Raw genomic sequence first — 12,828 nt, 5'->3', positions numbered from 1 at the left:
AAACAGAAGTCAACTGCTTGTATCTTAACAAAGAGAATTAACTTTGTCATAAGAAAAAACTGCGAGAATTAACCCCTTTCCATGCTCAGCAATTAGGGTGTAGGTATATTTCGACAAGATATTTCCTTTGTACATTCCATTATCACTAGAATGTAATGTCTTAGGTAAACTTGCACCCTTGATTTATTCTTGTTGGCTCTTAAGGTTTTGATGACGACTTCACTTTTAGATAAACAAACATATTTTAGAGATTATTTTGTAGGTGAATATCCGATTTTGTTAATCGTTGATGAAGCCTATGACTTGGTTCGTGGAAGTTGTACATGTCTCAAATATCCAAGAAGTTGGACAATTGCTTTAGAAGTCAGTTTACTGTTCCTAGAGTTAAAGTCCTGACGAAAGTTGTAGATGGAGACAGTACGCTGTTCCCCACGATACAGGTCTGAAGAAGACATTGACTGGAAGTTACGAAAATTACGTTTTCTGTTTTTAGTTAATGTAAAAGGTTAAAAGTTTAATTAGTTGCTTAATAAAGTTAATTTATTAATTGGCAAAAAGTTTTTGAAGGGACTTATTCCTCACTGAATTAGTCTCCTATAAAATCGGACACCCAAGAGATTTATTCTCTACTTTGAACAAGTCTCCTATAATTTAGGATCTTCCTAGTGACTCATGTACTATTAACCGTACAAGAGAACCGCAGTCATTTTCCACCTCTACTTTCAATAACTTCTCAATTTTCTTTGGGAGCAAGTAAGTAAATGGAAGTCATGGGGTGAGTGCACTACATGGAAATCGTGGGTTGAGTGCACTGATGGCTGTTCCCTTTATAAACGAGGGAAGCTACGCTAAACCGATATCTATCTAAGAGTGTCCTTAAGGTGAGATCAAAATAAGAAAAATATTTTGTTCATGAATTTGCCAATTAATTCATTATATTTTTCTTGAGCAACTACTTAATTTTAATCTTCTTAAGAATTGGCCTTGTAAGGGTAATTGAGCGTTTTTGTTGTAATTAGACTTAAGGGAAGTCTAAGGGAATAGAGAAGCGTGAGAAGAGAAAGAGAAGGAGAAAAGAAGAGAAGAGAAATAGGCCTAAAGTAGAGAAGCTTCAAGTGAAGCATATTTGTTTTATGTAATTGTAATTGATTGCCTAAAACATAGTGAGAATTTTGAAATCTCGGGGGTCGTGGTTTTTCCTTCTTATTAGGCCAAGAAGGTTTCCACGTAAAATCTTTGTCTCCTTTATTATTTTTCTTTTCGTATTTGAGTTTAAGTTTTGTTCTTTACTTGATACAATTCCGCAAAAAATTAGAGGCAAAAATCTTAAACCTAATACACAACAATTCACCTCCCTCTTGTTGCATTCGATCATCTATTAGCATTCCTACAATTCTTAACATTAAAATAACATTAAAACCTCTAAACGGGACAAACATCTAAACAGCAAACAATAGTCCTAAAAGTATAACCTCAGACCAGTCGGAGTATGTGAGTTTCCATTTATGCTCACCCTAGTCTTTCTCTAGGATTGCACTAAGCCACTATTCTGATTTATCTTAATATAAAATAGGCAGAAGAATAAATAAAGTCTTTATATACCCCTACATATTATTTAAAATGGTTTCATCCTTAGAGAGGCCGAACGTAGCAAGACCCAAGTAGTAACAACCAAAGTCATCAATCATTTGATGTCCTACCAAGTATTGTTATGCTTTCCATGGCATATAGCTAGGTTCCTGACCAACTGGAATGCGAAGTCTTCAAAATGATAGCAATACAAAAACTGGTTTGTCGAAATTGATTTCTAACATGCCATTTAGGAATTTATCTAAATCTAACCTATGAACCTTTCAATAAGTCAGAAATAAAACCAACTTAATTGAAATTCGGAAACTCTGAATAGTGAGGCAAAGAGAATTAAAACTCACAAATACCTATGGCATCAAGTATATATATCAGTGATTCTTGTTGTCAAGAAAGAAAATTACGGTTTGATAGTTAGTTGACAAATTTCCACATACCATCCATATTTATCTTTTGCTTCCAACTGAGGTAAAAGGAGTACTGAATTATAGAGGGAACTAGAACCTGAATGCACAACCCACTAAAAGACAGAAAACAGTATATTAATGATACAAAATCATATAAATTGAAATGCAGTTTTGGTTAAAAAATCATATAAATCAAGAAGTGAACATTCTAATATAGTCCATTATAATTCAAAATCAAAGAACTCATAATTATTTATGTGCCAAACAAAATTTTCATTGCTGCAGAAGTAGCATTTAGCAAACCTGATTTGGTCTTATAAAAGAAGGCAATGCAGTTAACATCTTTCACAAAGAAAGTTCAAAGTATCTCAAACATATAGCACAGGCTAAAACCAACATTTAAAATAAAAACCCAGAAAAATACAATGAAAGAATTCCATATATATCAAAACCCAAGAACAGAATGATAAGAAGGAAGCACATGGAACGACTCCACTAATTGAATTCATTGCAGCATTTCATCAAACACGTAATATGCATCCTCAAAAACACTAACAACAAAACCATTAAATGAAAATAATAGACGCAACAACTGAAGCAGGACAAGTGAATGAACCAAGAGTTAAGTCCTATGGGCTATGGAGTTACAGGCATGGCTACTTCACATCAAGCCAAAGTTAATTTTATTATAATTCATACTATCTTTTTTTTAATGTAATGGCTCTAACTTTGCACTTTCTAATTAGGTATGTGTTTGATAGTGCCTAATAATTAAAAAGGATATAATTGTTAGAATTAGGGTATCCTTAAGTTTGGTATATTAAATTCAAAAAAAAGCTTGGTATCTATTGAGCAATTTATTTGTATGTAAAGACTAATATTATTCACTGCTCCCTTTATTCTTTTATGTTCTTCTCGTTTTATTTTACAGAGTTTTCAAAGTAAAATTTAAGCCTTAATATTTTTAAATATGCATAATAAAAAATTATAAAAAAATACATAATAAAAAGTATACATTAGATGTATTTAATAAGATCTCACATGGATATATTTTATCTTGTAAATATATCTTAAAAACCTTAATTAAAATTCTCTCTCCTTAAGTTGAAATATTCTAAACGGAAAGAACATTAGAGAACAGAGGAAATAGTATTTATTGATGTGAATGGACTATGGCAATGGTGAAAAAACAAACACAAAAACAAGTGCAAAGTAAACAACCAAAAGAAAGCACAACAATGGAAGACTCAAAACACACAATATATGAGGTATCTAATGATACCTCTCCCTCAAAACAAGTATCTTATCATTAATATACTCAACAATACATTAATGACTCACCTTTCCAATCCTTGAAAACATTCTCTCAAGATAAAGATTGAACCTTTAACTCAATCTCACACAAACATACATATACAAGGTTGAAGAACTCTTATGGTGTGAACCCTATTTTCAATCTTGTATGTGCCTCTCCAATACCCTAATGGGGTTCTAAGACCCTCTTATATACTCCTATGACATATAAGAAAGCCTAAGACAAAAGCCTTGAAGGCCCACTCAAACGAACCAAAAAACAGAAACCGGATAAAAAAGCCCACTGAAGCGTGCTTGGGTCAAGCAGCTTGGCTCGACCGAGCCACTATGCTCGACAGGTCGAGCGTCTCAGTTTTCAACCCTTTGCCTCGAATGACTTGCTGTCCATCCCATGCCATGCTTCCCTTGAACCATACCATTATCAAGACTCTCAATCCCTTGCACAAACATCCTCAAATCATCATCATCAACACTTCATCAAGTGATCCAAAACGAATCACTTCATGCTTCAATTCATGCTCATCTTCATTTTCAATAGTGCAAGCCATTGAGTATGCTACGAGGTGATCGCACTCACCTCCATCAAGGTGAGATTTGAAGCTTGCCTCAGCATTTCTAAGTAACTTATTATTTAAATCCATTTTATTCATCTCCTTAATCCCGTACGAAAAAAAAATAAAGCAAAATAAATAGGACGGAAGAATATATATTTGAACATCATCATGATTCCTAACCTTGGTATCAAAAATGTATTTAGAGCATGCAATGGGAAGACATCTTACCATCAGCCCACCATGGGGTCTTAAAACTTATTCTTTCTATTTTTTTAAGTTTGCACCATAAAATTTAAATATATAAAAACTTTTTGAGTCTTATAATGCAAATTTAAAAGGACAGAGAGAGTAATATTGTAATAAGCTATGGAACCAGAACTAATTGCAGTATTGTGTAAATGTACAAATCGACAATCAATAGGTAAAAACGCACCCATTTGCTACAACACTTTACTGATTTATTTTACCACATTACAAAAATTTGGTATTGTACAATGTACATACAATATTTATGTGCTCATTACTTGCGCTTCTGTGCAGGTGGGAAGATCAAGTACAAAAAACGCCGTATCCAACTATTTAGCGTCTATATTCATCTCCGCAATCACCAATCACCCTCATCAGATCCTTCCCCCTGCTGGATACTTCACGGATGCTTTCGACATCCTCTTCATCAAGAACGAGTGAGAAGACGGCATTAGCATCTTTAATATGCTCTGATAGCCCAAGTCTGACGCCTATCATGGAGCCTGCTACAGCATTCTGCAATAATTTAACTCAAAGTTCAATATGTGTGCAAAGTTTTGCAAAATGCAGTTTGAGAGAATGTTGCCTACTACTCAGGCAACTAACAAGGGATGAAATGTCTCAACTCCCTAAACTATTAAGCGTTTACGAAGAGACTATGAGTGATAAAGTATATAATATTTCCTGGGTTTACAACCATAAGCAAGTTTTGCTATGAGTTGGTTTATTGACCTGTAAAGCATCCGGTAGACTTGGTTTCTTGACATTGGTATCAAAAGCCAACATGACGGAAAAACCACGATTTCGAATCTCATTTATGCCTTATTATTTCAAGTAGATATTTAGCACAATGTATGAGTAGAATATGTGCAGCATTCTAAGGCAGTTAGCATGAATCTTCGTCAAAATAGACACGCAATACCTGGTCAAGAATGTACTTCACAGCAACCGTTGATATGGACACTCCGTGTTTCCTAGCTATTGTTTTAAGCACCTGAAGCAAGGTTTGAAAAAGACTCCATCCTCCCCATGCATCAACCATCTGTAATTACAAAGAAAAAAGTGCAATAAGGCACCAGATCAAAGCAGAACAGGAAAAAGACCAAAATTCATTTGGTAATTGTCAAAGAACTAACTCAACCAAAAGCTTAGGTTGATGGTTAAAGCTCCAAGATATGTTATATACTCTAACACGCCCCCTCACACGAGAGCCCTTCGACTAGAAGTGTGGATGCAGCACATGCCCTCCTCATACCTAGCACTAAATATTGCACTTTAAATGAGGAGTGCTTGAGATTTGAACCCATGATCTCTTGTCACGTTGGATTCTTATACCATGTCAAAGAACCAACTCAACTAAAAGCTTAAGCTGATGGCTACTTGAACAGTATTTGTCAAGAAGCACCCAAGCAAATAGTAGTAGTATATGAAAACATGATTGCAGAGGCCAAAGAAAGCTGTAAATGGAACCCTTCAAAACTTAAGAACGTCTACAAACTAAGAACGTCTAAATCTTAATTTTTCAGCTACACTAAGAATATCAATAGCATGAGATCACTTAAGAAGATTTGTACCCTTTTGTACTTTTGCAGGGAAGGAGTGTTAAGTGGAGGACCAGCAAAAGGAATATTCAAGTTGGTATCGAGAAATTTCTCAGATAGAAGACCACCCATAACTGTTCCATACCTGCAAATGTAATCATACAACAGTTATTAAGTATTGTAAAGACTACAATATGATGGAACTTTGGATCGATGTTATCCAACTTGCTAGACATAAAGAAGTAAAGATCTAGATCTAAGGGGCATGGGTCAAATGAATAAAATAAAATAAAAGACGGGAAAATACGTTATGAGTTTCACTCCCGTTTGCTGACAGAGCTCAGCCATTCTCTGTTGAGGACGCATGTCAACAACTGAATGTTGCACCTAAATACAGTAGTTCATGCATTTTTGTACTAAGTTTAGCACTTAATAGTGAAATCAAAAACATAGAATTACACCAAGTGATAGAATTTACCTGGTTGCTAACAACAGGAATATCATTTTCCAGAATTATTTGCAACCTCTCCGTATCAAAATTTGTCAGAGCCACAGTTTTAATTTTTCCTAGAAACACAAATTTAATTTTTCAAGTTCTTGAGACAATACTTTGGTGGAACAACAAAAGAACAAAAAGATTGAGACCTTCATCTTTCAAATCTGTAAGATGTTTCAGTGCATCAAGATAACCAGGATTGGCATAGTCCCACCTATTTCAAGTAGAGAAAAAAGGTGATCAGACGGTTAAAGCATTTTGACTATCAAAATTGAGCAGAATTTTTATCAAGAATATATTAGAAAAGTATTCGCCATAACAGTAAACGGAAAGAGAGATCAAACACAACCAGTATTTTTAGAGATGACACATAAATCATAATCATGATCCTGAAATCAGGAATAAAAATCAAACATCCATTATTTCTTATTGTTCAGCAGTATATAAATCAAACAGCCATTATTTTTTATTGATTAGCAGTCTAGGAACCAAACATCCATTCTTTACACAAGGTGCATAATCGCCAAATAACCTATTAAAGATTTAAAACAAATTAAATGGATCTATTTGGAATTTAAACAAACTATTTAGTGTAATGCAAAAACAAAAATAAGGCAGAAGACACAACAAAATCAAAACCAAGGTTTCCTCAAAAAGGCAAAATGTAATACATGGCATGTACAAACACAATAACTTATTCTTACATCAAGTCAATTTAATAGAATCTGAATCATTCATACCAGTGAAACTGAAGCATATCTAAGCAAGCAACATCCATTCTTTTCCTTGAAACATCAATGCTCCCCTCTACAAAGTTCCTGGTCATTTTAACTGGTGGTGGAACCCATTTTGTGAGACTACAAATGAAAATCATGTAAAGCAGCATTAATGTTAAAAATATCCATCAAAATCAATCAATTACATCTCTGAGCTCTTCCTTCAACACAGGTCTAAAAGCAAACAAGTACGCTACAACCCTTTGTTAATGACTATTCATTACCCAATCAAAATATCACATGACGTATAAATTATTATAATAGAACATCTTTAGTAACCAAGAGTCGAACTCACCCTCTGACCTTATCTAAATACTCTGGTGAGCGCTCACGACGTACTCGATTTATGAAGATTCCATAAAGATCTTCAGCAGGACCATCTGAAACCAGCACAGATACATAAATGGAATCACTAGCCATCTTGATTTACAAAATATTTTTCCTAGACATAAGGGGAAGACCAGCAAGCTTCCTCTAAGGCCAGAAGCAGCATTTAGTAATGCAGATAAAAACAGGGATGCACAAGGCAAGTAAGCATCCAGAAAGATCTAGCTAAGCAGGTATAAAAGTGCGAACAAGTTTCTTGCAGCTTTCTTAGAAGGAAAATACAGAAAATGAGTTACAAAGAGTTGCATTTATATACCATGTAAATGGAGAACCTCCTCCATAATCAGCACTCTAACATGTCAAGACAACCTAATAGACCAAATAAAGCTTTAGTTTCCGTACTATCTTAATGCTTACTTATATCAGCCATATAAAAAGTAGCAAGCCCAGCATCTGCATATGGAACCATAGCATCAATGACATTGTCCCTTTCGCTTATCTCCCACCCATCACTCGTTTGCCACATCTGATTAACTACACAACACATTTCCAATGAATCCTTCCCATCATTAACTACATTACTCCTTTCAGTTCTTATCTTGGCTTTTATAGAAGTATATACAAAGTTGTAGCAAGAATAAAACTGAATTTTTGTCATATTTTTAGAAGCTATTCAAAATGGTGGACCAGAAGAGTGTGAACTTAGAAGCAAATGTTTTCTGCTTGTGTTCTAGAACCATCCCCTATTCAGCAGCAGCTATTGATTCACATGTTATTTAACTTTTATGTCCTCAAGCGTTCAAATATATAAATCATGCTTTCTCCTTTGTCTTTGTGAAAACATGTTCATTATGACCGAAGAATCAATCATTAAAATATATATAATAGCAAGCACCAAATCATTTGAATTAAATGTGGAGTGAGAGCTTGCTCGTATAAGTATCAAGCGTGGAGACATGCGAAAGCATCACGTGTGTTGCTGCTCTTGTGAGCACTACAAGCAACTCTAAGAAAAAGTACAAACTGTGTTGTTAAGTGTGGGCTAGAAAGAGCATGAGTATAGGTGTGCTTTGGAAGATTGTTTCCATGTTTGGGCGAGTTGGTTTCATGCCTAAGCGAGTAGCGTGATGTACTAGTGCTCCCGCAAGCATTCCAATGGCACGAGCGAGCATCTTTGACAGACCAAGTCATTAAGTGGGCCTTGATGGCTGCTCACACAAGCATACACGATTGTTTGTGCACGTTAGCTGGGACAAGCATATTTGTAAACCTTGAGCTTTGTGCCAAGCACTCATTAATGATCTTTACCTTTTGAGGGTTTTAAGGCTATCTATTGAAACCAAGAAAGATATGTAGTGAATTACACCACCAAAGAGTGGAATAAATTGCGTTTGGTGAGATAAACATATGGAGTGCTCAAGAGTTTAAAATATGTTTATTTCACTGCTTTTGTGTATTTGCTAAGAAGACCTTTGCCCATTCCTTTTGTTATGTTTTTCATCTCAACCTTAGTTGTTTTCACAACTACATAACGAAACTTACCAACTTGATTATTTGTATTTATATGCATCACGTGCAAGTGTACAACCTAGTGAGCAAAAGCTCAAACAATACCATAGCTAGCATATAAGGGGACCTCAATATGAGGGAGACTTGATTAGCATCCAAACACCGATAAGGCTAACATAACCTTTTCCAGTTCAAGTGGATTTACACCAGGGTTCAGCTCTAAGCCCTTTCTTATTTCCTGCTATCCTTAATGAACTTTCCAATGACATCGGGGATACCGGTACCTTGGTGCATGTTATTTGTTGACGACATTGTGCTCATAGAAGAATCTAGAGAAGAAGTCAAGGCAAAATTAGAGGAGTAGAGAGTAGTTCTTGAAGGAAAAGGATTGCACATAATTATCACCAAATAGAGCACCTAAAATTCAATTTTAGTGGGGAGGAACAAGTGGGAGATTCAAGGACGACCATAGAAGTTAGTGAGTTGCTAGTTTGACTAAGTTCATGTTTTAGGCTCAATTATACAAAGTGATGGGGAGATAGATGAAGATGTAACACATCGAGTATACGCAGAGTGACTTAAATGAAGAGCAGCTACTCGGGTGCTGTGCGATCAGAGATTTCTACCTAAACTAAAAGGTAAATTCTATCGGGTATCAGTAAGGCCCATCTTTTTATATCGGATGGAATGCTTGCCCATTAAGAAAGCCTATGAGAGAAAGATGGAAGTTGCGGAGGTACGTATGCTGAGATGGATATGCGGCCACACCAGGATGGATAGTGTTGCACATTTAGAGTATATAAAGACCTATATTATACATACTACGTACTAAGTATAGTAGTGGGACAATATGCAATAAATCGCAAGTCCAAAAATATGCCTTAAAAGGAAAATCGCAAGATAGAAGTCAGCAAGAAAAGTCGACTCGTCGCCCCTATAAGCGACGAGTCGTCGCTAGTTGCGGTTGTGAATTTTGGGACAGAACCCAAAGCCGAGTCGGCTTTTCTGGCGACAACTGCCTGTTAATCTGTTTTTCGCTTTTTTAGTTAGTTTATTTTGTTAGTGCTGTTTGTTTCCATCATCACTAGTGTATGTTAACTACTTATGGTGGTTAATAATGATGAATCATTATATTGATTCATTGATAAGCTTTGGTGAATCAACCTTTTGGTTTATAGGTTTTGTTTGATGAAACACACTTGTTTCATAAGAAGGCATTGGTTAATACTTTTTTCTATAAATAAAAGAAGTATGCAAGGGGCATTCCACTCCAATTCTCAGAGCACATTCTAAATTTCCTTAAGAACATTTATCTTGTTCTTGTTCTTCTCTATACGAGATTGTTCGTGAAAGAGTAATTAACTTTCATCAAATCAACGTTCATAATCCATTACAATACTTGTCTTACTCTTGCAATATCCTTTGTGCTAGGATATTGTTGTATAAGTTGTATCTCCTTGTGAATTTCTTCATCATCCTTAGTACCTTTGTGGGAGAAATATCACAAGATGAAAGTATTGATATGCCTCCCATAAATATCAGGTTACCGAGCGACTTGATTACATTGTCGCAAACATATCTTCTTGGTGTCCTATTGGTGAATAGTGAAGTTCCATAGCCAACTACAAAAGATTACAAATAGTGTCGTATTCATACTTGTAACACACATTTGTAATAATATTATTTTGTAATAGATAGGATCAGGAATGAGGTAATTAAAGTGATAGGGGTGGCTCCAATTTCTGCAAAATTGCGTGAAGGTAGATTGAGGTGGTTCGGTCATGTGCAAAGGAAAGCTAGCGGTTCACCGATGAGAAGAGAGAAAAACATCACAATCGATAATAAAAGAGGTCAAGAAAGACCTAAGAAAACATGAGAGGATCAAAGAAGGACATAAGTAAGTTGCACCTCTATAAGGACTTAACTTAGAATAGAAGTAGTTGGAGATGTTAGATCCATATAAGTGAGTCTCATTAGTTTTTGTTTTGGTTTATTTAGTGTTGTCTTAGTCGTATTGTGTTTGTATGTTTTGTGTTTTCTGCCTTTTCTTTTGCAGGTTTTCCCATACTCATATGCCAGAAGATACTCGAGTTAAGAGCTCCCTTCAATCGTGACCTCCTCATGAGAGTATTATTCGGCCTTCTTTTATAGGGACTATTGGGACCATGATGATAATATTTTTGACAAACATTAATACTTTATGTAGATAACCGCTACCATAGCTACCTTTAACACCTAGGCAGGTAGACTGCTTACAGCTAACAGGCATATAGAAGAAGGGTATAATAGGCTGTACCTCCGAATTACCCTCCTTAAAATTTACTATTTATTAGGTACACATTTTAAATTTTAACGCCAAAAACAGAGGATATGTTTGGACCAAGTGGCTTAAATTATGACCATAAAATTCGAGGGGCAAAATCGAAAATAAGAACAACGAGAGAAGAAGCAATTACAGTGATCAGCCATGTCAAAGGTAGTAAGTCCAGCATCAGCATATCGAAGCATAGCTTCAACGGCGTTGCTGCGGTCTATTGTGCCCCACCCACCACTCGTTTGCCACATCCCGTTCAATATTCTGCATAGTTCTAGCGAATCATTCCCTTGACTTACCTTTACTTGCCGATTCTCTACCGACAACTCGGTGGTCGACTCGCATCTGACCAAGTTCCGGGTGAGTCTCGGCGAGTCACGCTGACTTGAGGTTTTTGGTTTAAAGGATTTTATGGCGCTGAGGTTGGAAACGGTGCAGTGGTGAAGAAATGACGACATATTTTTAAAATTTTTGTTGGTGGAGAGTGGAGGGCACTAGACTAATAGTGAGGAGCTTTGACAAGGATAAGGAGGTGTAGGGATTTCTAGAGTTTCCGAATAAACCTACCTAAATTCTAGACCATTAATTTAATTAATAAAAATGACTAATGAGTAATAAAAATCTACATAGAAATGAATCATTTTCTAAAATTATTGTAAAAAACATAATTCCCACTTTAACTCTAAATTGAAACTTATTTTCCAAGCTATTATCCACGTTGGACCAAATTAAACTTATTTTAATATATTATTGAGTAAACCGTTATGTCATATAGAGGTTTATATGTACATATAAACTGTTATGTGTCATATCGTTTACATATTCATAATAAATGAAATTTATTTCAAAAACGTTGCATCATCATCATACCAGTGTATCCCGCCCATAGAGAAACTATGAGTAGAGTCTGGGGAGGGAAGGACAACGACAACTCATACCCATAAAAGAGAGCGCGGTCAACGAGTCCCTCAACTCGAGAGAAATCAAGAGAAGTTCTTGCAACGAATAGAACTGAGTGAAGTTGAAGCCACCTTCGCAAAACTGCATATGAAAAAAAATAATAATACTACTACTACTACTACTACTACTACTACTACTACTACTAATAATAATAATAATAATAATAATAATAATAATAATAATAATAATAATAATAAAAGTTGGAGAACAAGAACACCAACAGGTAAGCGCAAGGGAATTAGTAATCTGAAACACGAATAAGGCGCCTCCAATTATTCCTATCTCTGGTCAGGTCCTCAGAGAGGTATAACTCATGCAAGTCAATTTTTATTTGCTTCTCCCAAGTTTTCTTATGTCTTTCTCGACTTCTCTCACCCTCTACTATGATGCTTTCTATCATCCTCATAGGGGCGTCAAAAGTCATTTTGTGCACATGTCCAAGCCATCTCAATCTATTTTCGCATATCTTTGCCGAAATAAGGGCAACCCGTAGCCTCTCTCTAAACTCTCGGTTCCTAATTCGATCCATCAATGTGTACTCGCACACCCACCTTAGAATACGCATTTCTGTAACTTTCATCTTATGTTTGAAAGTTTTCTTTATAGGCCAACATTCTGTTCAATACTACAAACCAAGCCTGATTGCCACTCGGTAAAATTTATCTTTTAACCTATTTGGAAACTTCTTATCACATAGCACCTCGGTGGCTGCTCGCCACTTGAGCCAACCCGCTTGTATAGGGTGGGTAACTGAAACAGCCCAAACCAACATAAACAGTATAATAATACTGTCCACA

The 12,828-nt window shown here is 35.7% G+C and overlaps 1 protein-coding gene across 1 annotated transcript; it reads right to left on the bottom strand.

The window, feature by feature from the left end:
* Positions 1-4,200: 4,200 nt before the first annotated feature.
* On the bottom strand, positions 4,201-11,483 carry LOC130812612 (flagellar radial spoke protein 5). The gene is given in 10 exon segments (XM_057678139.1): positions 4,201-4,624; positions 5,031-5,150; positions 5,683-5,794; positions 5,957-6,036; positions 6,128-6,216; positions 6,295-6,359; positions 6,886-7,002; positions 7,217-7,301; positions 11,214-11,307; positions 11,309-11,483. Coding segments are annotated over 10 exon segments (978 nt in total). The 5' UTR covers positions 11,342-11,483; the 3' UTR covers positions 4,201-4,441.
* Between the last annotated feature and the right edge of the window lie 1,345 nt (positions 11,484-12,828).

Source organism: Amaranthus tricolor, chromosome 5 (assembly GCF_026212465.1).
Source record: "Amaranthus tricolor cultivar Red isolate AtriRed21 chromosome 5, ASM2621246v1, whole genome shotgun sequence".
Classification (NCBI taxonomy): Eukaryota; Viridiplantae; Streptophyta; class Magnoliopsida; order Caryophyllales; family Amaranthaceae; genus Amaranthus; species Amaranthus tricolor.
This window is presented reverse-complemented; position numbering and strand designations above follow the sequence as displayed.